Source organism: Equus przewalskii, chromosome 7 (genome assembly GCF_037783145.1).
Source record: "Equus przewalskii isolate Varuska chromosome 7, EquPr2, whole genome shotgun sequence".
Lineage (NCBI taxonomy): Eukaryota > Metazoa > Chordata > Mammalia > Perissodactyla > Equidae > Equus > Equus przewalskii.
Window position 1 is genome coordinate 18409529 of NC_091837.1, and position 26722 is coordinate 18436250.

Genomic DNA, 26722 nt, shown 5'->3' on the forward strand with positions numbered 1-26722 from the left:
GAAAGGAGAAAATATGACAATTAGTTTGATTCAGTTAAATTCATTAAATTACAAATGGGAATGAGTTAGAAAGAGAGGGAGAGTGTGTGTGTGTGTGTGTGTGTGTGTGTGTGTAAGCTTCTGTCACAAAAACAAACAGAAATTAAGAAAAAGCACCACAGCTTTCTTTTTTTGCTTTACCTATTGTTAAAACAGAGAAGTATCATTAAAAGATGTGCTTCACATACTGGCGTCCTGAAAACACAGTAGCATTTCCCCTCTCCGCCCCTGAAAGAAGCTGAGGATGTCAAAGCAGGGATTGAGCAGTATCACTTTTTCTTTATCTAGAGTCTCTCGGACTCAGGCCTCGGTGCCCTCCCTCATCCCCTTGGCTTCAAGTACCATCCCTGAGTAGCCGTCTCCCAAAGATGGTATCTCGCCCTTCCTTACCTCTTCCTTACCTTCATGGCGTCTCTGCTTGCATGTCCTGTCAGCTGTATTTCTAAAATCCATCTTGAATCCATGCCCCTTTGTCTTCACTGCTACCAACCTACTCCAGCCATGCTTTTCTCTTGCTTGGGTTGCCTAAATAGCCTTCTAGCTGTTCTCGCTGCTTCTACTCTTAACTCCACAATTCAAAATGAATTAGCCAGAGAGTAACGAAAATGATCTTTTCAACATATAAAGTAGACCATGGTAATTTTTTTGCTTAAAATCCTGCAAGATTTATCAATGTATTTCAAATAAAATTCAAGCCCCATCCCATTCTTGAAAGGCTTACATGATCTCTAGGCCCTGCTCACCTCTTTGACCTCAATTTGTGTCTGTCTCTTTCCTATTTATAAGCTTCCAACAACAGTGGCCATTCTGTTCCCCAAACACATTAAGCTTGTTCCCATACTTCTGGCCTTTGTATATGCCCTCTTCCTAAACCCCTTTCTCCTGGGTCTCACCAGAGCTGAGCCTTCATTTCCCCTTCCTTGAAGGAAAAGCCTTCGCTACCCACCACTCCCTCCCATCTAATGTGTTCTCTCTTCTTCCCTGCCTGTCTCCACTGCCACTCTCAAACACATCGTTTTGTTTTCTTCATTGCTTGTTTCCCCTGAAATTATCTTTTTAAAAATGTTTAAACTGTCTGATTGCCCCAGCAACATGTAAGCTCTGTGAGAGTCATTTAGGGCAGTGTTTCCACATTTGTTGAATGAACAAATGAACTGAAAGTTTCTTAAGCTACTCATTCTGGATAATGAAAGGAGATACTCTGTCAGAATCTTTTTATCTCTAAACCTTTTGCAAATTGGTGCTCTCAAAAAAACTTTTGAACATCTATAATTTTAAGCATTCATATTTTTTGATAGTGACCAGATGCTGATTGTATGTGACTGTCATTAAATAAATGTTTGCATAACTACTGTACACATTAGAATATTTGAAGAGTGGGTATTTATTGGGTATCTTTGGGATATATGCCAACTTTTTAGTTGCTGCGTCACCTGAAGGACCTTGTGTTTTCTATTTGTCCGTTATATTGAATAGATACTCTCTTTCAGATTTACAGTACCTACTGATTCTATATTGGTTCTGGTATCTCCTTTTTCTTTTATATCCTCTCAGTTGAATTTTACTTCATTAGAAGAAATTGCTTTTAACTGTTGAAAATCAAACTTAATTTTGTTCAGAATTTGTAGAATGTATTGCAAAACATATAGCTAACTTTGACTTTATAACTTTAAGTAGACTATAAGGAAAGTCTGAAGTATCTTATGTTTATTTTTCTGTTGGCTTGAGCCATCAGATTTATTTTTCTTATGTTAGGGATAGGGGAGTTGGGATCATGAGTAATGCTGATGATTAAAGGCTGCGCTGTGTTTTGAATAAAGCAAAAGAAAACCTGGCTTCTGGTGTAGGCCTTTGGCATGGGAAGAGTATGGAAGATAAATACTTGCTGATATCAGCAGTCTACCAAAGAAGTGTCCACTCCAATTTTATTTTCCTTTTTGCTGGGAAAACTGTGACCTCCTTTGAGTACTGGTGAGTGAGACATTTTGCAATAGTGCTGAATATAAAAGGCCCTGCTCTCTGGTAGGCTAATGCCAAATGTTGGAAAGCCTGGAAAGAACTGGCCAGGCCACGTTGAGTGTCAGCTGCTAAATCTGAAATAGAGCAATATAAAAAGGTAGATTTTTTCCGTGCTTTGTTTATTGTAGGTGGTCTTTTAAAAATATAACTAGAACCATTACTGTGAATAGCGACATAAAATAAAATTATGATGTTGTACTGTTTAATTTATATCAGCTCCCCTTAAATACATACTGTCACGTAATGCTAAACATTATCAGCTCCTGGAATAGAATTGGGCTATGAGGGAGAGAGAATCTCAGCATGCATCCTTCCCCTTTTTCCTGCCTCATCTCATTCTAAAAGTATTTAAGGTTGTTTACATCTAATAAATATAATGAGACAGGAGAAATAATAAGGATTGATACTCATGTGATGAAAGGTGCAGTAGTGGAGTATGGAGAAGTAACGCTCTGTGAAAGGAGAAGGGCTCTATACCTAGCACCAGTATTTGCTACCAGATTTTCTTGTTTTGTCGTCGTTTGACCAGATAGGTGAAGCTCGACTTGCTGTTGTTCACCTGATGAATGGCAACATATTGGAATTCCCATCTGCTTTACGCTTTTTGGCAGGTCATGCACCCCACTGTGAGCTGGGTGTGGGAATCTCGGCAGATGTCAGAGGTCTGTCCCTACATTTCTTTGAAGCTGGCAAGAGCTCCACCATGACTGCCACTCAGGCTCCTCCTCGGGCAGCAAAAGCTGTCAGGTGGTTGGGTGTTTGTGTAAAATATGTGTCAACATTCCTGATTTTAAGATGTACCATACAAGTATATTTTGTAATTTGGGAAGATACATCATTTCAGTTTAGCAGTAAGGAGCAATGGAGAAAGGCTAATTTATGCTCTCAGGCAGAGAAGCAAAACAATACCTAAAGCCTTCTAATGCCTTAGTAGTAGTTTTTTTTTTTAAGATTTTATTTTTCCTTTTTCTCCCCAAAGCCCCCCGGTACATAGTTTTGTATTCTCAGTTGTGGGTCCTTCTAGTTGTGGCATGTGGGATGCCGCCTCAGCAGGGCTTGACAAGTGGTGCCATGTCCGTGCCCAGGATCTGAACCAGTGAAACCCTGGGCCGCTGAAGCGGAGTGCATGAACTCAACCACTCGGCCACAGGGCCGGCCCCCCGGTAGTATTTAGTGAGAAAAACTTGTCATTCTCCCTTACCCTTCTATTACTGCCCCCTACTTTGCTGCTATCTTTTAAAGTAACCAAAAAATGGTTTCATTTTATACTTTAAAAAAGAACAAAAAGAAGCCAAGCATGTGTTAAAGTGAGCAATAAAAGCACTTTGGTGGTTAGGCGTTACCTAATATAAATGTCAGTTCAGTCTATATTCTCTGCCAGGCACACTCCCATTGAATTTTCAAAGGGCTGTCCAGAGACTGTGACTAGGTAATCTGGCCTAGTTTAGTAACCACAAGAGAAATTTTAATAAGATGATTTTCATAAGCTCCCTCAAGTTTTGTGTATGTCAGCTTCTGGTTTTCAAGCACACATCCCTGATTGGAGCAGCTCCTATTGTCTATTTTAGCATCTTGAAAATTATCTTATATAGTTTGTACCATCAGGATGGGAACCCTCAAATCCTTCCAGCCTTTGGATCAAGGACATACTGTGTCAGAGCCTCCACACTGTCACTTGCTTCTAGTGAGGTACCCAGGGAGAAACATTAAGTCCTTGAGGCCACTAGGGCACTGTTTTTGCATTAAAGCAAGATATGCTGCTGCTCTGTTACCACTACAGTGCCGGGAACGGTACCCCTGTGCTTAGAAAGAATTAATGCATCACCCTAGTGCTGAATTTACTGCCAGGGAATGACTTAGCTTTGAGGGTGGAAGGGTAGAAAGGAGCAGTCATAGAGCTTGCTGATTTAATTTCTCTTATATATAAATAAATACACATACGTATATATGAAGGAAAATTGTTCACTGAGGCAAGTTTGTATTGTAACAATGTGATTGGTAATTCTTTTTCTTAGAAGGGCGATTATTCATAGAATTGTAATAATAATTTAACAGTTAAAATACAAGTACTATCTCTCATTTTTTTTAAAAATTGTGTGCCATTAACTTTCCTGGACATTTTCATTGCCTTTGTAATCAAGTTTAACTTATAATTTAAAGGGAAGATATATGGAATAGTGAAAGCATCTCAGAGTTTTGTAAAATAATTTGTCTGGTTATTTGAATATTATAATGCCACCCTCTTTTAAAAAGGAGACGGAAGTTAAGACCTGTCCTATGAGAGAAAGGTCAGCATGCTGGTGAGTAAAGGGTCTCAACAGTCTTTGTGCAGACTGCCAAAGCAAATGATGTGTGTTTAAGGGAAAGAAACGATAAAGTAACATTAGCAAAATATTCCGAAATGAGGATCTATAGAGTGAGGCAGATTCCTTCTGGCAAGAGATTTGGTTAATGACAACTTGGAAAATTTTCAGATAATAAGTTCCTAACACAGAAAGCATTTGGATAAAATTATCTAAATGCATTCTGCATTGTGCGTCTGTTATCAAAACACTTTTACACTGTGAAAAGAACAGGAGTTTCTTAATATTCATAATGCATTTTGAAAGCACGTGTAATGCTTGCATTCTGAAAACTCAGTGTAAGAAGCAAAAAAATCTTTTTTTAAGTTTTAGAAAATTGTAAGAGAATAAAATGATCTGGAATACTGGTCTTTCCTTTTTTGCATTTATGCTAGTCCTTTTCCAACTGCACAGGTGCAACCTGCACCAACCACTGTGTTTCCTAAGTAAACAGGCTTAGAAGTTGCCTTTTTTCCTATCACTGCAAATTACATACTGCCTCCTAGTAATAGTTAAACCTCTTCCCGTTGTAAGTATATTCACTGTGCACATCAACTGTTCTTGTTCTCTTCATGACGGAACTTTCTAAAGAAGAGTAATTTAATCTTTGGTTATGACTAAAATTGCATTCATCTGTTCAGTGACTATTAAGTGTTGTGTGTCATGAGCTGTGCTAGGTGCAGGGGGTACAGAAGGCAATGGGCAGACATGGTTCCTTTTCTCAGGGAGCATACATTATGGTTGGGGAAACCATCAAAATGAACAATTGCAAATTATGACAAGCCCTAAGAAGGAAATAAATTGGGTGATGGAAGCCTTGGACATATGAATTAATGTGGCGAGACGTGATGTTGGAGAGAGAGAATGAAACCTAATTTCTTTCTTTATTGGAATACAGTTTTAGTTTTATTTGTTGGACCTCTGAGAATATAGATTTTTAGCCAATTATGACAGTAAGATGGAATAGATATTTTATAAATAATAAGAAAATCTTTTTTTTTTTTTTGCTAGACCTCTCTTCATTCCCATGGGTTCCTGTCATTTCTTATATAAACTGATGATTCTTTACAATTGCATAAGGTACAAACCAAATAAGATATAATTATATGATGAGAGGTTTTATTTTTTTTAAGATTTAATATTAAAGTGCAAAATTTTGACTGAAGTATCCTACCAGAATTTTTCCATCTTCATATTTCTACCCCTTTTAAAGTCTTTTGGATCTTGCTGTGCATGCCAGTGGGTACCATAGTTCCATGTTAGTACTTTTGTTCCTTTTAAAGTTTTTAGGTACTTTGCTTAGGAAACTGTAAAATACTTAAGGGCTGATTCTGGTCTTATTTTTTTCCATATCCCTAAATCTAGCAGAGTATCTGGCACAAGATAGATAGATGTGCTTAGTAAATGTTTGTTGATTAAATGAGTTCTTCTGATAGTATGAGTGCCAAACAAGAAATAAGTACTTTTGGTAACAGAGAAGAAAGAGATCTGTGTGGAGAGAGCTAATATAAATATTAAGGCTCTATGGAGAAAGTAGAATTGATGTTGGACTTTGAAAGATGGAATTTAAGGAGAATGAAGGAGTGGGAAATTGTGGGGAGTAACAGGAATGTAAGTGGTATATGCACAAAGTATTGTCCATTCCGGACTGGCTGTCGTTGAGAGTTTGTACAGGGAAGTAGGGTTTTAAATACTACTTAAAAAAAAAAAAAAGTGGGTTGTACCATAGTAAGAAGACCTGAACTAATATGCAGAGGGGTTTAGGTTTTTTCCTCTGGCTGTGGGGGCTTATGACATGGAATTGAGTACTGTAGTAGTTTTGATTACAAATATGTTTTAGGAGGATTAATTTGGCCATAACTACTTAGGGTGGATAATAGAGCAAAGGAACAGAATTCCTTAGTGGCATTTACTGAAGAGAACACCCTGTGGATCTGTATGGTTAGTTCTTATTTACTCTGTGCTGGTCTCCTTTCTCGTCCAGGGAATATAAACTGCCTTGGGTTCCAAAGAGAGTCACACCGTATCATACTCCATAGCTGTCAGTGATAGGCCCCACGCAGGCTCCCCTGGAAGAATGGTTTAGAGAGATTGTCAGGAATTCTCAAGACTAAGGCTAGGTATCCCTTATTATATTCCTGGCTGGAATATCACGGCTTTACGCTCGTATTCTTCTCCACTCATGACTCAGAATTCCAGACTTATTTCCAAGTCTCCTGGTAAAATGCTAGAAAGTTTTCGAGGAAAGATATAATGTGTTACAAACTCAAGTATCAGTGCAGCATCCACTCACACCAAGTACCGTGCAAAGTGCTGGGGTCCAAAATGATAGATAAAGCATGAGTTCTGTCCTCATAAAACTTAGTCAGATGGACAAGACATAAAGCTGATGAACATTAAGTGCTTTGACCGAGATAGACAGAGAGAAATATGGGAGCATTTAGCCTATTCTGGGACTTTAAAGATGATTTTTTGGAAAAGATGAGTAGGAGTTAGATGAAGGATGGGGAAGTTTATTCTAGACAAAAGAACAGCCCAGACAAAAGCGTAGACATGAAGCAGCGCGGCTTGCACAGCGAGTGACCAGTCTTGAAGCAGGATGGCCTGCGGAGGCGAGAGTGGCTCAGGAGTGATTGCGTACCAGTGCTAATATTGAACGATGCCTTTTTAACGGTCTTGTTGCACTCGTTGCCAGGAGGGAATAAGTTCACGTTCGTTTAACTGTTCAGCAGTAGAAGAGATTTCTCTAACATAGTTTCCATGTATGTGTCTAGGGAAACTCCAAAGTGAGGTAGGAGTCACTTGCTTTGACTGCTCACAAAGTGACTTTGCCTTCTTTACCTAGGGGTTACTTTGAAACAAAATGTTTTGTTGGTTTCTTTCTCTTAGTTTAATTCTGAAAGAAATAGGTCTTTTAAGCTTAGAATAAAGAGTTGGAATCACCTGGTGATGTATTTTGAGATGTACTTGTAGCATAGGTAAAATAAAGTAACACACCCAGAGGGAGAGTGAGGGGGGCAGAGAGGTGGAGACGGGGGAGGAAGGAAAAGAGAAAAGAGAGAAAGAAAGAATAAAAGAAAAGGGATTGGGGAGAGAGAGGAAGGAGGAGAGAGAACGAGGAAGGGAGAGAGAAAGAAGCGAGGAAGGAGGAGAAGGAGGGAGGGGGAGAGGAAGCCTTCAAAGGATTTTAAGCTTGAATAAGCTTCCCTCAGTCCTATTATATACTTGAAGTAAGACTTTCACGTTTAGGAAATAGTTTAATAAATCGCTGCAGTGATCCCTTATTTCATCAATAGTGTTCATGTAGGGCACTTCTTGTGAATAACTTCCAGACATACTAGAAGCCTAGGTGTTTATTAGTCACAAAATAATGGTTCTAGTATTTATTTTACTTTTATTCTTTAAAATTCTTGTGTGTTGATTTTTAATGAAACAAGTGGCAAATGATAAAGCTGTACAACAAACCCTTGTAAAGTTCTTAATTTGAATGTAAACTCAGTCGAGCCTCTGAGACAGAATTACATTGTAAACACACACACTGCCACATACAGACTCCAGAAACTTCCCCTCCCGCCCCATCATCTTCTCCTTTTCTTCTTCCTTCCCCTTCTCTTCCTTCCTCCTCTTTTCCCTCTTCTCTCCCTCCCTCCCCCTCTCTCCCCATCCTTCTTCTTTTATTCTTTTTGTAAAAAATCTTTCCTTCCTTCCTCCTTCCCTTTCTTCCTCTTTTCCCCTCTCTACCTCTGTATCTCGCTTCTTTCCCAATATCTATAGAAGAAACGTAATGTAGAAAGGACCTTCCTGTTTACAGACTCTTTTTAGATCCACAGTGTCTCTGAGCATTGTGGTTGATGTTCCAGAGGTAATATTAGAAAGTGATGAGTGCTATGGCGGGGGGGGGGAGGAAGAGAGTTATGGAGGTTTTGACTTTAAATTATATGGTGAAGATAAGCCTGCTGGGGAGGGGGCATTTAAGCAGAATTTGTAGGAAGTGAGGGAGAGTGTTCCAGGCAGAGGGAACAGTAAGTTCAATGGCCCAGAGGAGAAATTGTGATTGGCTTGTTTGAAGAATAGCAAGAAGGCTTATTGGGCTGGAATGGAGAAAGGGAAGGGGAGAGGCAGCAATAGGCCACTTGGTCAGAAAGGTAACCAGGACTGGATGTTGCGATTTACTGGGTTTTTGATTTTACACTTTGTGAGATGGGGAGCCATGGGAAGGGTTGCTTTCTGAGTTCCCTATTCGCTTTTGTTGGCTTTTGTCGTTGAGTCATTACTACCCTGTTGTAATTACTGTGATTGCTAGTAAATCTTGCTACTGGTAGGTTAAGTCTCTTGCTTTGTTCCCTTTCAGAATTGCATTGGCTCTTCTTGACGCTTTGTTCTTCTATATAAATTTTAGAATCAGCTTTTCAAAAACTTAGTGGGATAATGGTTGGAATTGTGTTGAATTTATAGATCAATTTAGGGAGAATTGTAATCTTTATGATATTGATACCGTATCCAGGAATATGATACATCTTTAAAAGAGTTTATATCTTCTTTTATATTTTTCAAACTGAATATTCAGTAAATTTCTCCATAGAAGCCTAACATTTATCTTTTATTAATTTATTTTCTAGGTGCCTTTTAGTTTTCATTGCTATTGCTGATGGGGTATTGTTTTTCCACTATGTTTTCTAAATGCTATGTAGGAATACAGCTGTTATTAATCTTGTGTCTGCCAACCTTACAAATGTTCGTGTTCTCTCGTTAATTCTATTAGTCTTTCTACTGCTTACATGGAAAATCTAAGAGAATTATATCATCTGCAAGTATAGATTGCATTACTTCTTCCTCTCCAGTTTTTATACCTCTTTTTTCTTTTCTCATCTTTATTGCATTGACTTGGAATCTAGGACAGTGTTGTGTATCAAAGCAGATATGCTTGTCTTGCTCCCTTTTTAAAAAGGAAATCCTTCTAAAGTTTTAACGTTAAGCAAGATCATTGCTTTATCTGTTTAAGTTAGATAGCTCCTTTCAACTTCTAGTTTGCTAAAAGTTTATTTTAAAAATAATGAGGGTCCGACCCTGTGGCGCAGCGGTTAAGTGTGCATGTTCTGCTTCAGTGGCCAGGGGTTCGCTAGTTCAGATCCCGGGTGTGGACATGGCACCACTTGGCAAACCATGCTGTGGCAGGCGTCCCGCATATAAAGTAGAGGAAGATGGGCATGGATGTTAACTCAGGGCCAGTCTTCCTCAGCAAAAAGAGGAGGATTGGCAGCAGATGTTAGCTCAGGGCTAATCTTCCTCAAAAAAAAAAAAAAAAGAATAAGTGAAAATAAAAATAAAAACAATGATTGTTGAATTTTTTGAATTTGAATATATGCTTTTTCTCTGTGTATTTAGATGGGTTCTTTGATTTTTCTCCTTCATCTGTTAGTGTACTGCATTACATTAATGGATTTGCTGGTGTTAATCTGTTTTGGTATTCCAACATAAACCCCACTTGGTTGTATTGTAGATCTCTGGATCACTTCTGAATTTAACTTACTATTTTTTAATTTGGTATTTTTGCATCTGTGTTTATTGAATGAAGTTGTTAGATGGTGACTCTGTTTTTGAAACTAACTGTATCCAGTTTTGCTTTCAAAATTGTAGGAGCCTAATGGAAAGAGTTAGGAATTTTATTTGTTATTATTTGTTGAAACAATTTAAATAGAAAGATTGTTCCTTGAAAGTTTGATAAAAGCTTCTAAGCTGGCATTGAAGTGGGTGGGTGGATTTCTTAGTTATTTTTAAAATATTTTCTAAATCTCCTGTTTCTATAGAAAATTATCCATTTGATGTGTCTCGGATTTATTAGCATAAAGTTACTTACAGCATTCTTGTCATTAAGGCATTCGTACTGTATCTATGGTTCCTTCCTCTTTTTGGTTCCCAGGATTGTTGATTTGTGCCCCTTCCTCCTTGCACAGGTGTCTTCCCTGCTTCCCTCCTTGAATCCTTCTGCTTGGTGGTTTGTCATCTGCTAGTCTGCTCAAAGGACAGATTTTGATTTTGTTAATCCTTTCTATTGATTCCATTTTTTTCTGTTTTGTTAATATGTTTTGTCATTATTATTTTCATCCTTCCGTTTTCATTGAATTTACTCTTTTTTGTTGTTTTTTTCCTCACCTTGATTTGATTGCTTATCTCATTTATTTTAAGACTTTCTTTTAGTCATATAAGGATATAAATTACTCTCTAAGTATTGTTTCTCTCAGATTTTGACATGTATTACTTTTGTTGTCATTCAACGTAAAGTATTTTGAGATTTCCATTGTGATTTTCTCTGTAATTCATGATTTATTTAGCGAGTGCATGTTTAAGTTTCCAAACAAATGGATTTTATTTTAACCTTTTTTTAAATTGTTGATTTCTCAGTAAATTGCACTGTAATTGGAGAATGTGTAGTCTGCGTGATATCAGTTCTCTGAAATTCAGGACTTGTCTTGTGTGTTAGTATCCCATTCATTTTTGCACATTTTCAGTGTGTTTTTGCAAAGAAAATAGATTTCTGGAAAGCCAACCTATATACTCAAGTTTGTATGTTTTTGTCATTCCTGAGTTTTTTCTTTGGGTTTTTTTTTTTCTCCTTTGAGGAAGATTCACCCTGAGCTAACATCTGTGACAGTCTTGCTCTATTTTGTATGTGGATCACCACCACAGCATGGCTGCCAACAAGTGGTGTAGGTCCATGGCTGGGAACCTGGGCAAACCTGGGCCACCAAAATGGAGCATGGCAAGCTTAACCACTAGGCCACAGGGCTGGCCCCTGTTTGGTATTCTTAATAATTTAGTTATTTCATTAAATACTGAGAAAAGTATGTTAAAATCTTTATTGATTGCAGATTTGTCAGTTTCTCCTTGTAATTCATTCAGTTTTTTTCTTTATATATTTCTAAGTTGTGTTCTGTACCACATGGCTGTGTACATACACATTCAAGATTGTTTAAATTTCTTGTTGAATTCCTCTGTTTACTATATGTAGTGATAAACCTAAGTTTTAAAAATATTTCATTGTTTTATTTATTGTTATTTCTTTACCAGCTTCATTTTTATTTGGATTCACCTGGCATATCATTTTCTACCTTTTATTTTCATCCCTTTGTTTGGTGTGATTTTATTTTGTGTCTTTCGCAAGCAGCATATAGATGGATTTGCTTTCTTTTTACAGCCATTTGAGGCGGAGAATGAAGAAATTATACCTACATTTCTCAACTCATCTACACCAGTCTTCATTTTCACAGTGATGCTGCCACATTACCTCTTTTTAAAAATTTCCTTTAAAATGCTAAACTCTCTAAGGCAATACCTTTTCACATGTAATTTTCTCTTCGTGGAATGGTCTTTACCGCTTTCCTCTTTCTTAACTTTCAAGCCTCAGATTAAATGCTCCCCATTTTTTTCAGGGAAGCTTTTCTCTGACCCATTCCTTTCTAAAATAGCATCTCTCCATTATTTTATATCTTAGTATCTTATTTATTTCTTTTATAACACAAAAATTATTTATTTTATTTATAGATAATTTAGTGATGTTAGTATTAATACTACTATTACAGTAATCATTTTATTTACATGTTGATTATTTGATCTTAGTCATTAGATGGAGAAAGATACAACAGGAGCCTTAAAGGGGTAACATGGTCAAGAGAGGGTATTTCAGAGTTGGGGGACCTGGAGCAAGTAAAGAGGTAGAAATAAAGACTATTCATAAGTGGGAGAGAATGGGTATGGGAGTAACTTTCCAGAGAAAAGGAAATACGTAGTCCTCCAGGACTCTGGGGAAGGGTGAGATAAATGTTACTACAGACACGTTTAAGGTGAAAAAGAGGTTAAATAAAGAATTACCTGAATCAGACCTGATTTACTGAGTAAAGAGTAGAGAATAAACAGAGTTGAGAAGGTTGGAATACTTGTCAAGTGGAGTACTTTAAGAGAACAGAGGTGAGGCTCCAATTTTAGTTTGATTGAGTGAAATTACAATGTTTTTGGTGCTGTGTATCATTTTGATAGTGCCTTCTGGTCTATAGCAGTAGGGGTTAGTAGAAATGATGGAGGGACTGGTTTAGGTTACACAGTCTGTGATCATGCTGATGAGTGAATGTGTTATATAGGAATGAATGTAGCCTTGATCTAAGGGGGAGTGTCAGGAATGTACTGTGAACGTTATGTTAAGAAGGGGAACCAGAATTCTTATTCCAACAGTGCTCTAAACTTCTTGTGTAACTTTGAGCACAGTTTTGCCTTCCTCCTGAATTAGAAAGGGGTTGAGCTTCATTATTTCTAAAGCCCTTTTCAATTTTTATATGGTGAGAGTGTATGAAATAGATAGAGTTGAACAATTGAAGGTTCAGGTAAAAGTGGGTGATGTAGAAGAAGCAAGAAAAGGTATGGAGCTTGTAATAAGTTTTACCACCTAACTTTATAATAACACTGTATAAGATAATACATCTGTACAGTCATGCACTGCATAATGACATTTCAGTCAACGATGGACTGCATATGTGATGGTGGTCCCATAAGATGAGTACCATATTGCCTAGGTGTGTAATAGGCTATACCATCTAGGTTTGTGTAAGTACACTCTATGACGTTTGCACAACAACAAAATCATGTAGCAATTTCTCAGAACATATCCCCGTCTTTAAGTGATGCATGACTGTAATTATATTTGTAGAGCCACTTGTTTTCAGTATTCGTTCAGAAATCTGATCTCATGTTATCTATATAAAAATATAAGTTGGTGAGCCAGCCCTGATGGCCTAGCAGTTAAAGTTCAGTGCGCTCCGCTTTGGTGGCCTGGATTCAGTTACTGGGCACAGAACCATACTATTTGTCTATCAGTAGCCATGCTGTGCCAGCGGCTCACATAGAAGAACTAGAAGGACTTACAACTAGAATATACAGCTATGTACTGGGGCTTTGGGGAGGGACAGAAACCAGAGAGAGAGGAAGATTGGCAACAGATGTTAGCTCAGGGTGAATCTTTCCCAGCAAAATTTTCCCAGAAAATCTTTCCCATGTGTATGTATATATATATGTATTTATATATTTTGGTAGAGATATAAATTAGTATCCTTGTTTATAGACGAGCTAGCTAGGGTGAAGAACATTACATTTCAAGTCTAATTCCAGTTGTGCCTCTTAAGAAGGGCATTGGCAAGCCAGATATAGCCCTATTTTCTCATCTGTAAAATGAGGGGGATTATCTTTTGTATGAGACTACCTGAATCTTACTTTGAGGCGGGTTTCTAGATCAGAGAAATATGGTAGTTGTTTTGTATCTGCATTTTATCAAGACATTTGACATACTCTTTTAGATTATCCTTTGTGGGCAAGAAAGAGTAAATGGGTGGCAGCACTCTGGGGGATTTGTAACTCGGAAATTATCTGATAGATGACACCTGAGTCTATCCTTGGTATAGGCTTTGTCACCATTTTTAGCAATGGCATGGATAAAGATATTGACAGCTTGTTGATCAAATAGCCAGTATGTTGGATGACAGAATCAGAATCAAAGATGATCTCAGCAGGCTTCAGCTAAGAGCCAAATATGACAAGATGAAACACCGTGGATTCCTCTGGTGCACTCTTTAGCTGGGCCGACAAACAGTGCACGAGGATAGGAGGCAGAGTCTCTTCAGATCTTTCCACCATTACTTTCTGTGTGACGTATGGCCCCACATTCAAAAAGTATAAAAGAATATTGTGAATTCTCTCTTTCTCTCCCCCAGTCATGCTGGTTCATTCTCCAAAGGCAAACAAAATTAGTAGGTTTTTAAACTGTAGAGAAATTTTATGCCAGTGTAAGCAAATTGTGAGTGTATATATTTTTCCCTCTTTCCCATTTTGATACAAATGGGAGTATATTATTCATAACTGTTTTGTACCTTTGTTTTTTTCCTCATCTTTATGAGTTTGTGTTGGAGGTTTTCCCATATCACTCTGATAATTTTCTCTGAAGTGGTTGCACAGTATTGCTTTGTAGGGATGTATCGTAGTTTAGTTATCCAGTTGTTTACTGATGGACCTGTTGGCTCCTTTCAGTCTTTAACTATCACAAGCAATGCTGTGGTCAATAACTGTACAGTAATTTTATTTGTGGAATAAAGTCTTAGACGTGGTATAGCTAGGTCAAAAGGGAATTCTACTTTCTAGTGTCAGTATTGCCATCCTTGCTCTCTTGTTTCGTATGATCTTAGAAAAAACAGAACTTTCTAGCTGGAAAGGGATTTGGGTACCGTCAAGTTCAGTGGTTCTCCAAGTGTGGTCCTTGGGCTAGGAGGAGCAGCAGCAGCACTTGGAACTTGATACAAATACCGATTCGAGGCCCACCCTGGACCTCCTGAGTCAGAACTTCTGGGAGTTCCAGCAGTTTGTGCTCAAAGCTGATTTTACCTACGAAGAAACTGATCAGAGGGGTCAAATAACTTATCTTTACCTTTCCATCATGAAGGTGAAGTAATTTACAAAATTGTATAGCTACTGGTGGCCTCTGTTATATTTCCACCATAACTTGCTATTTTTTCTTAGGTTGTTTTGCCCCTTTCAAAAGGATATTTTGTTTTTAAAGTTATCAATATAAAAAATTAGGTCATTGATTCAATTCGTACCTTTTTCATTTATGCTTCTCCTCTGTGTCTTTTGGGAAATGAATACTGTTTTGAAGTTTTCATCACGATTCTTTAGATTCAGCTGACTTTTTAAAACCAAACCTTAAATTGGCTCCCTGTTATTTTTCACATACAAGTCCTTTTGTTTTCTCAAAGGGTGACCTCTGACTTCTTTGTCAGACTCCTTTCCCATTATGTCATGTCTTTCCTCCCTTCAAAATTTCCAAACTATATCCTGTTCTTAACTACATCTCCTCCTTGTCATATACTCTCTCTTTTACCTTTTCTTTTCTCTACTACTGAAACCCTTTCATTTGTTTTGCTTCTTGAAGCATTTGGATCTTCCTAATTGAAAAAATCAGTACACTTTAGCCTTCCTGTGGCATTTTGTTTTTATTTCTGTTTCTGTATTTGTGCCTGGCTTTGTTTTATTGCTGTGCGTTCATATCAATCTTTTGTTAGCTCGTGCTTCTTGAGGGCAAGGACCATGTTTTATTCATCGTTACTTCAGGCTCCTCGCACTGTTCTTTGCACTTACCAGTTGATAGATAAATGTTGGTTGTATTTGTTCTCATGTACAGTTGGGCATCTTAGTGGAATAGAGGATATATTCTATGCCATACTCAATATGTATAACTCTAAGCGGTTGTTTTAGAAATATGCTCTTGACGACATGGGGTAGTGTGCGTCATAGGGATAAGTCAGCTGCAACCCCTCCACTGAACTTTACAGATGGAAAGTTAACGAATTCACAGTCAGTAACCCTCTATTTTAGTCCTCTTATGTGCCAGGCATATTGTTGTGTGTTGAGAATGATATGTTTCTAGTGTCGTTTTTCTAAATAAAGGACAGCACATTTTTATTATTGATACTGTTTTATACCTGTATACATTTAAATTGTATGCATTGTTTCTTTTTTGTGAAGTTGAAACTTAGAATTTAGGTGTCAAGGGGATGTTTAAATTTTTCAAAATTCTTATAAAATTTTAGGTACTATGTTAAGTTTTTATTCTATTGTGCTAAATACCCAAATTTCAAGACTGGGTATTTCCTATGGATGAAACTTCACATTTTAGTAAATCAGAAAATTTTCTCAGGGTATCTCAACCTGAGAAGAATATATATGCTTCACTGTGTGATAGAGTAAAAATTTTATCATTTTTATTTCAATTTTTCCTTAAAGCATTATAATTTTATACTTAAAATTTAAGTTTTTGAGTAGCACTCAAAATATACTTTAGAATACTTTAGAGAACTTTTGAAAAGAAGCAGATCCTAGAGATGATTTTTAAATGGTGGTTGTCTGACCTACTGTGATTTTATGTCATCAGCAAATGTTCTTAGGTGCTGTCTTGAGAAATGGAGATGTTACGGCTGGCTTAGGGCCAAAGTTAACAACTTTGAAAGAATGTACCACTGTAGTAATTTTGAAATTATTTTTCTCCAAGACATATCATTTTTATCTATTTTTAGCTAATTGTGTGGAAAATGGAGAAGTGGAATGCTTTAATAAAATTTTGTGATCAGAAGTAAATTGCAAAAATTAAATATATTAGGAGCCCTTTAGAGACTTGTATAACCTTAGCAGTTGTATATTGGGAATTTACATACAATTTTACCCTTATTGTAATGTTGTAAGCTTGTAAATTTGATGTTATTGTTAAGTCATATGAAACATAAACAAAACTGTTTTGTCATTGTTTCTACAGTCAGTTCAAAGCCAGTTCAGATACTAGCATATGAGCAGGTAGAAAAAATGTGATTCTTTTTCTGTCCTTAGGAGTTTATAGTTAGCGTAAGAGACTTTATGCAAATAAAACAGGAAGCATTCTGCACAATAGCTTTGAAAATTTTATAATGCAACATAACTAATTTTTCAGGTTTATCTGGAAGCTTTAATTTAGTTTGTCAACAAGTTATTGTTATATAATTGTCCACAATCAACTAGAAGTGATTGTGGATGCTGTTCGTATCATCAGAGGCAAGCTTTGCTGGATGGTCATAAAGTAAACCTGTATCCCATCTGTAGTTCCTGTGTCTAGCACCCATTTCCTACCAAAATATAGACTTGAGTTTCTCATCGTTTCTTTTTTAGTGAGCATTTGTCCTGTGCTTTCACCTTCTTTCTTCATGGGGAGAGTAATGTATGCACAAGTGTGGAGATTGCCCAACACCAGCCAATTTATTTGATCAATGAGGAGCATATACACATGGCCCAGTCTTCACCTGCACCATTTCAAGGTAAGCAGACGGTGACGTCCCTGCCATCCACCTCTCGCCCACCAAGAGGATAGTTACCTTGCCCCGTACGGTTTTACAGAATGAGATATTATCTTAAATGGACATTTTAAAGCTGAACATAAGGGTCAATTTCTGAAGAAGAAATGAAAGGCCATCATTTTACAATTAAGTAATAATAGCTTGCTAGTTTTTTGCCTAAAGCTTATCATATATACAACATGGTCTTATGTGAAGTAGTACTGAGAAATAAAATATAGAGAATTTCCTTCAGAACAAAATAAGATCAATAAGTATTTGAAAAATAGAATGCAGTGAGTAATTGACAGGTCTCATAAATTGAAGTTTTTTGTTGTTTTGTTTGTTCATGGTTTCAAGAACATAATGACTTAAGAAAATTATTATTAAACAGTCTTTGAAATTTCAAGCAAAATCGAGTTTCTAGAGTTGTGTAGAATATAGTTTTTTCAGTGATGTTAATATCTTTATTATTTTAATTACAGACTACATTGGTTGTAATTTAATTTATGTTCATATTTTGATTAATTCTCAGCTTATCACCTAGATATCACCAAAATAACTCTATGTCCCCTTTCTCTAACTGTGCATCCTAAATCTTTGGGTTTTGTCCTTGGAACTCAGAATTTTCTGTGAATAACTGTTTTTAAATGTTGAAATATTAGATTGAACCATTAGGAAAAATCTTTTTTGGTTCAATCTAATTTATCATTACTAGAGATGTCTGGTTGAAATAGTATATCACAAAATGTAATTTTTAAAAAACACTGATATTTTAACAGACTTGACTAAAGTATTTTTATTGATATATCAGTCTGTCATATGAGTGTTTAGCCTCCATATTATTTATGATTGCTTTCCGGTTTTCTACGTATGATTCTGATTTAATTTGATGAAAGCATCTGTTTCTTGCCCTAGAGATAATTAAGCATTTTTTTCCTTAAAATATAAAAGAACAGTGAATCCTCAATTAACTGTGTCCTAATTTATACCTACGTTTTTCCCCACTCTTGCAAGACATTTTAAGACTTTATCATTCTGTAATTTGTGGTGTTTTATGTGTGAACTGCTATAAAATTCAAAACAACCCAATTCTCAAACTGTACACTTAAGAATTGTACAGTATGTGCATATTATGGATTGCCAGAATTATTTAAATACTATGTTTCCTTGACTATGAAGGTGCTAAGGGCCATCTGACTTCATTATAGACTTTATCACTCAAGCGTTTATTTATGGTAATAACAGAAGGAATTATTATTAGTCATGAGGGAACTAACCTTCTAAGTTGGGAAAGATAATGTAAGCAATACCAGGACCCTATAGACCACTTATTTTAAATCTTACTGGTTTGTTACTAATGCCTCGAATCATAGAAAACATTTGTGGGACGTTATCTTGTTTATTTCACACGATTGGTGTGGAGGAGGTACATTCTTAAGGCAGGTGTTGGCCTATTGATGATTACAGTGAAGATAATTAACCATATTGATGTGGGAATTTCCTAGAAGTGTTAATACAGGAAAATTGCCCTTGATTAACTGTGTTGGTTGGAGTATTTTTATTCCATTTGGATCAGTGAGGAATAGAAGAAAGGCATCAAGAACTATGTGATATCTACAGCTTTCTCTGTCTTGATTAATGTGATATAGCATTCAGCTGTTAAAAAATAGACATCAAAAAAAGGGGACATCTCATTAAATGACTTTGCTGAGATATTTTAAAAATTAGGATTAAGAAAGAATAACCTTTATCCCCAGAAAAGTGTTATTCAGAAGGTTGAAATACTGACCCCCAGGCTAGGAACTGGCTGGGTTATACATAGTATCATGTTAACTACGTTTTTGTGTCTAGCTCAGTGAAAATGGCATCAAGGTCAAATACTGAAAGAGAAAGATTAGAGGGACTTTGAGTCCCTCTTTGAATAAAATAAATTTTATTTATAGTAGTTTCATCATCAGACCTTCAAAACAGTCATAGCTGAAATTATAACTAAGCATTGTATTTCAGACTTGGTACCTTAAGACTTTTCTGCTATTAGAAGTTTTATTGACAGTGTTTTGTAATTACCGCAGATATTTGGGAAGTCTCAGGTGCCATAGGAAAAATGTTCCAGTTCTAGGCAGGTTTTGGGGTGCATGTATTGGATGATATTCTTCTGTTAGGGAAGATTCAGTGTTTACATTGTATGAGCTGTTATCAAACAGATGTGTATATTCTTTAATATATAGATAATTTATATATCATGTGTTGACATAGCTGTCTGATAGTGTTATACCTCCCCCATTTGATTTCCTTGCAAAACTGAGGCGAGTTGAGAAGCATATGAATGAGAAATAATAAAATGAGAAACTTGAAAGTCACACTTTAAAAGGAATTAGGAAATGAAGAACAATAAAGATTAAGTGATACTATGCTTTAACCAAAAATTACCACATGTAGCATTACACTTAAGTAGGAATTATGACTCTGGTCTGTAACATATGTTTCTCCTCCCTTCCTTAGTACTGGTAAGTCCTTATGGCTTAAATGGCACGCTAACAGGCCAAGCATACAAGATGTCAGACCCAGCCACCCGTAAGTTGATTGAGGAATGGCAGTATTTCTATCCAATGGTGCTGAAAAAGAAAGAATTGAAAGAAGAGGAGGAGTTGGGATATGATGATGATTTCCCTGTGGCAGTTGAAGTAATTGTTGGTAAGAGAAAATATTTTGCCTGAAGAACTTTATTCTATCTTCTTCATCTTCCTTAATTTAAAAAGATAATCATTCAGATTCATCAAAAATAATCTCCATAATTTTCCCATCTTTTTTTTATTCTCTTGACACGGTATATGCTGAGTAGTTATCTTGCCTGAAGCACCAATGGTCCCTGTATTCCAAATGCTATTATCACAATGTTGGAACACACGTTTAAACAGCTATTAACTTATGAAAGAATGGAACATATCACTTTTGGCTACTAGTACCTAATGAGCATCTCATTTTCACCATTGAACTTTGACCACTGGAATAATGAAGTTGGCAGTCTAGTACGAACTTTTTCTCAGGCCTGGTTCTCTCCTTGCTCTCTTTCCTTACAGGTGGTGTTCGCATGGTTTATCCATCAGCTTTTGTTTTGATCTCTCAGAATGACATCCCAGTTCCTCAGAGTGTTGCAAGTGCTGGAGGTCACATTACAGTTGGGCAGCAGGGACTTGGTAGTGTGAAGGACCCAAGCAACTGTGGGATGCCTCTCACCCCTCCCACCTCTCCCGAACAGGCTGTCATAGGTGAGTGCAATCCAGGAGCCTCCTGGGTAGAAGAGACCCCAGAAAGCCAGGTAGTTCCCTTGCCATAGGGCAAGTGAGAAAGCTCACATTGAGAAATTCCTGGAGGAAGAGACTGAGGTAGAGCAACGTGGGAATTTTACAAAACGGAGAATGAGAATTTCAAACAAAAGTTATGTGCTTCAGAGTTTCAGTTGTGCACACATTAGTCTTTACTCCAATTAATCAGTTTAGCTGTTTCTCTTAAGTTCTGCACACACATCTTCCCCTTGATACATTCATGTGAGCGTGTGTGCATGTACACACACAGTCAGGAGGCAAGATGTACATTGCTTTTTTTTTTTAAATGTAAAATACTAAATCAGAGAATGGCTGAAGCCTTTGTCCAGTTGGCATGGCCAGCCAGGGACAAGACTTGGATAATTCTTTCCCTACCATATTATAAAGTTAGACTGGCATCCAGGAGCCCTGGATAAATGCTTCCTCCTATCAGTAATCTGTCTACATTAATGAAAAATGTTAACTACACGTGAAAATTTTGACAGTTTAAACAGCTTTTTTTCATGAAAAAATTCAAAAATTGTTTAAATTGGGAGGTTTTGCCTGCTTTGTTGAGTAGTATATTTTCTATATTAACATTTTTGTTGTTGTGGTTGACTTCATTTTAATTGGAAATCTAGTCATTAAGGAGAGGATATTCATCATACTTGAGCAGAAATGAGATTATTTATAGGCATTTAATGTGGGCCATGTTAGCAGGAGCTTCAGAGTAGATAAAGTCTTGACTGCTAGACTTTGAAAGCAGACTATCAAGCATGGTACACACTTACATGGTGATTTTCATGAGGATTAGGTAAGATAGTATTTCAAAGTTTCTAGCATAGTGCTCGACACATAGTGGGCATTCAATAAATGTTCATGGTTAAACCATATATTGGGGAAAAGTGTAGGCTTTGTGATTAAACACAACTAATTTTAAAACCTGGCCATAGCTTTTACTAGATGCGTGGCCTTATTTAATCCTCATACTCGTTGTGTACCTCAGTTTCCTTCTCTTTTAAATCCTACATACTTTATAGGGTTGTTGTACATATTCGGTAGTGCACTTGACATTCTGTAAGCAATAAAGCAATATACAGATGGTAGTGTAAAAAATTTAAAGCAGTACTCAAAACTCCAGTTTCAGCGCACATTATTAAGTTATCTGGAAGGAATTACCCGGTGTGTGGGAGACACAGAAATGGACAACACGTAGCCTCTGTTTTTAAGAGCCATGTAGTTGCTAAGATGGTGAAAAAAGTGTCCATCCAGCTGTAATATGGTAGAGTAGAGAATTTGGATGATCGCTTGTCAAAAGGATTTGCCATCAACTAAGTTTTATTAAACTACTTTAAACTGTAAAAGAAAAAAAGCACTTTTCCAATCTCTTATAATAATCACCCTTGAGAAGATATATTAATATAAAGATTAGAATTATCAATATTTTGGAAGTTTTAATCATAATTCATTTCAAGGTTTGGATTTTTATCAATTGTACTATGTAAGTTCTCATCAGTTTTGTTTATCTGTTCATTTTTGTTGTGCCTGGTACTTAGTGAAATTTGTATTCAACTTCACATTGAAGGCCTGCTGTGTAGATGATGCCTTGACTGCTGATCAGTTCAGAACTCTAAATTTCATAATTCCAAAACAAGAGGTTTTGTTTATCATGGCTTTCGTTGTGAACTTCGTAACTATGGATCTTCAAATTCCTTCCCCTCTAACTCTAGTTATCGTGCTAGGCCCTGGGTAAATAAATCCCCTGATACCTCCTCACTGCCTAAAACTGACAGACAAAAAACTAAAAAGCAGCTGCTATCTTTGTCATAAATTGAATTTGTCCAAATTTTCCTATTATGATCTGTTGAATTACAACTTAGGATACTTAATGCTGCATCAGAGAGAGTCCTGCTCAGCTTTCTCATTCTGCAGGTGACTAACATTGAGCATTGCCATGTTTTCCCAGAGAGGACACAGTGGGTTACTTTGCCCCCTAAAAAGGGCAAGACTCTCCAGAGTGTCAGGGGACCTAGGGTCCAGTTACATCTGGTGAAGTCACTCATGCCCCGTGTGGATAGGTTCATGAGCCTGCCTCTTCTCTTTGTGGAGACAGTTGTGAGAAACAACGTTCAGTATGCATTTAACGGCAGGGAGTACAAGTCTGATTTAATTCCATATGAGATAGCACACATATTTCAGTTAACTCATTAAAAACTAATGAAGAGCATTAAGCCAGCATTAACCAGAAAAGCTTGTTTCCCCCGTCTTTCTTCTGTTTTGGTCATAAATTATTCCCTTATGATATTATGGTATGGGTCTCTTTAGCTATATTGTAGGGTGTTTGGGGTTGGAGGGCTATGTTATTTATGTCTGTTTCTTCACTTTGCTTAGTTTTATAATGGGCATCTGAAAATCTGTTGTAAAACTGAAATGACTTATTTTGCAACATGAATCAAGTCAGAGAACTTTTAAGATAGAAGGTAGTAATGAAAGACCAAATTTCTTGTCTCCTTTGTCTCATTTGTAATATAACAGTACTTTTCTGAGGGACAAGAAAGCTTCAGTTCCTTAGGATGTAGGCATGTTGGTTTTTTTTTTTCTTTCTTTCTTTTTTTTTTTTAAAAAAAAATAGAGCTAAGCCTAACCATTCAGCTCATCTAAATGATTGCGTTTCATTGATACCAAGAATGTTAATTTGTGATATAAGATTGCTTCTTTCTTTTTCGGATGAGAGTGGAGGCTTCCAGAGTACCTTAAATTGGTTATTTTGGTCAAGATGTTTTGCACCATAGTTCTATTGAGAATAAAACCCACAATATACTTCTGAAATCAAATAGATGGAAGTAATTGAATCAGAATTTAGTACTGGAAGGGGACTTCAGTATCTGTCTTGTATGTAGTAAAATAATATAACCTACAACCAGTATTCTCAGCAATCGTAGTGACATAATAGATAGAAGTGGATCACATACCAACTGTAGTTGGGAAAACTAAGTGGAGTTATTAGAGAGAAACCAGTGAATTTTTAATCCCCAGATAGAAAATGTTGAGACAAGCTCTTTGAGTGTTTTAGTACTGAGCTTTCCTAAATAGTGTCAGGCATAAGGACAAACAGTTGCACACACGAATTTGAAATTTGACCTTGTTAAATGCCTTGTGCCGTGAAGTTCTTTCTCCTGCCCAGGGCACTGTGTGCAGTTGTTTCACAGCCATGTAGCTAAATGAGCAGAAGGCTCCCTCTACTGTTTTCTTCTGCCTTGAAAGATATTTATTGCATTGAGATTTAAAACAATCATGCATATTTCCATCTTTAATATTGTGATGTATGAAACCTTCCGTTTAAGTTGTCTCCAATACCAGTGGAGTAGTGTATGGGTACACTGTGAGGGTGTGTGTGTGTGGATGTGATTAACTCTTTTAGGCAGAACACAAAGAGTCATACAAAGTGCTAGGAAAAAAATTGACTGAAACAACTTGTACTCATAGCTACAGATTGTTGCCAGCGAATGGGGCAAAGCTACATGCATATGAGTTTCAACAATTGTAATGTTTGTGTTTAATAAGCCAGCAGTCTGTGCACTAGAAGACTGTTTGCGAAAACTCTGACGTTCCACGTCGTCTTTCTTTTTCAGGTGAGAGTGGAGGTACGCAGAGTGCGCTCAGTCACCTCGGTTCCCAAGACGGGGGGATGATAACTATGCACAGTCCAAAGAGATCGGGGAAGATTCCTCCCAAACTCCACAATCACATGGTCCATCGAGTCTGGAAGGAATGCATCCTCAACAGAACCCAGTCCAAGTAGGTTTTTTGCAGTATGTCTGGATCATGGTTTAGTAACCATCTCTTTGATTACTACGTGAAGAGGATCAATCAGATTACATTATTGTGTGACCAAACCTGAGGGGTCATTGGATCGGTATTTCATCTTTTTGAACATAATAAGATAAAATTCAGAACAGAGATGTTAAAATAAAGACGTTTACTTTACTTGATTTGATTATTCAGGACATTTTGGAAGTTCCTGATCGTCTTCAGATCTCTATGGAGATCATAGTTCATCTGACATTTTTTAGCACAGGTGGCTCAGAGATTCACGCTGAGCGTCAAGATAGTAATCAGCGGGTTTGGGTTTCCTTTGTACACCAATTTATGGATGTTTCCTACATGCAAAGAGAAATGCCCTTCTTCGCCATGTTTTCACGTTTACCACGTTCTGTTTTCATTGACAGTACGTTTCTGAACTGAACTGCTGGCAGTAAGAGGGGTGTGCACCAGCTGCTGTGCTTCTGGTTGTTAATTTGGGGAAACTATGTTCTTTCCTGCCCCTTCTTCATCCTTCCCTCCCTGTCTTTTCTTCCTTCTTTTCCTCCCTTACTTCCTTTCCTTCCTGTCTTTTCCTTCCCTCCCTCCTTCCTTCCTTAACATATTTTTAGAAAAGCGGGGGAATTGATTCTAAGAGATTGATGCTGATTATTTTAATTTTGTGAATGCTAATGAAAAACAGTACTCAGTAGATGCTATTCCACTTATCAAGATATATGTAAACATATTCAGCATGTTTCCTATCTGTTTTAATATGACTGAGATGTGCACTTTCTTGATTGATGCAGGTAAACAAATGATTCTTGATTCTCTGGGACAGAATAAATGTGGACATTCTTGTCTATAACTGCTAAGAATCCACTCATTTAGAAGTCAATTAAATGTTTCTTAAGTGACCATTATTCAAATTTTTATGTACAGATTTAAAACCTGTCCTTTGGACATAGCTTTAGAAAATTCATACTGAATATTTATTTCCCAATGAATGAATTCTAGAATAGGCTGCTGAAGAAGATGTAGTAGATAAAACCCAAAATAGAATGGAAAAATCATACGTCACTTTCTAGAGTTAAAAAGGTATCTCTTGTCACTTAAAATGATCCTTTCCTTTAGAATAATTGGTGCAGATATTTTTCACTTCTATCTGCAATGCCTAGACAACTTCCAAGTTAACGTTTTCTTTTTCTTCTCCTTTCATTTACCATCTTTGATTCTTATCACTGCTAACCTTTGACCTCCGTCAGCTCTAATAGACCCCAGCCTCTCTATCAGCGCCACAGAATGGGAAAGTGAGACACCAGAAAGGCAGGGGAGGGTGGAGAGCAAGAGCACTCCCTGCAGAGCCAGCGTTGAAACGCTTCGCAGTGTCAGCTGTAGCAAAGGCGGCAGTACAGAAATATTGCCCAGCGCTCTTGTTTTCACCGTGTAACAATAGATAGCTGCTTTTTGCTTCCAATTATCAGTGACCTGGAGAAGCTATTTTTATTTCTTGTCTTTTAGTTCACATTACAAATGTGGAGTGCTGCCCTTAAATGCTGATAAATATAGGAGTTTTAATAGTGATTCAAGCAGTCTATGTGAGGGCGTATAATTCATGGATGCTGTGAAAAGATAATTTTTTAAAAATTGAGGTTACTACTACAAAATTTAGGAGACTTTTTTTAAGCAACAACTAATAGTGCCAGAGGTTTTAATTGCTATGTGTACCACCTGTGTTACCGTGTATGTTAAACTTAAATAAAAATATTTTGAATCCTGCTTCTTCTAGTGTATAGAACAAGTAATTGGGGTTTTTTCCCCCCTGAGTTGCTCTGAACTATACATCAACAGGATACCATTGCTATGTAAAATGTATTCGTTTTTAACATTTTTCCCCCCAGGGGTATAAAGATTATCTCATGTTTATGCAAGTCACATTTTTAACCATTTTTTAGGAGGAGCCAAATGTCAACTCCAACTCTTGAAGAAGAGCCCGCTAACAATCCTGCTACTTGGGATTTTGTGGATCCAACCCAAAGAGTCAGCTGTTCCTGCTCTAGGTGAGTAGGGGAAAAGGCAGAACAGTGGTCGACCAGAATGGCGGAACATTTGGTTGGCTGTCTCCTGGCCTCTCAGACCACTTCTTCCCCGTTATTTTGTTTTGTTTTAAATCTTCTTCCTCCTCTAGTAGTGAAGAAAAAGATTGGTCTTTTCTTATATGCAGATGATACAGTCTTATTAGCAAGACTCAGAAAGAGCTTTTTTAGACAACTGGCCCTGTTACCAAATCACTCCCACAAGTTTCTTCAGGGTGCCCACTTCA

At 37.0% G+C, this 26722-nt stretch overlaps 1 protein-coding gene across 5 annotated transcripts in view; it reads left to right on the plus strand.

Moving 5' to 3' along the window:
• Nucleotides 1–26722, plus strand: part of MED13L (mediator complex subunit 13L) — a 277333-nt gene that overhangs the window by 197486 nt on the left and 53125 nt on the right. For all 5 annotated transcript variants that reach the window (XM_070627182.1, XM_070627184.1, XM_070627183.1 and 2 more), the window contains 5 exons: nucleotides 17130–17275; nucleotides 19796–19987; nucleotides 20374–20562; nucleotides 24231–24396; nucleotides 26355–26459. In XM_070627182.1, the coding sequence (XP_070483283.1) occupies nucleotides 17130–17275; nucleotides 19796–19987; nucleotides 20374–20562; nucleotides 24231–24396; nucleotides 26355–26459 (798 nt within the window). The remainder of the gene's footprint in view (nucleotides 1–17129; nucleotides 17276–19795; nucleotides 19988–20373; nucleotides 20563–24230; nucleotides 24397–26354; nucleotides 26460–26722) is intronic.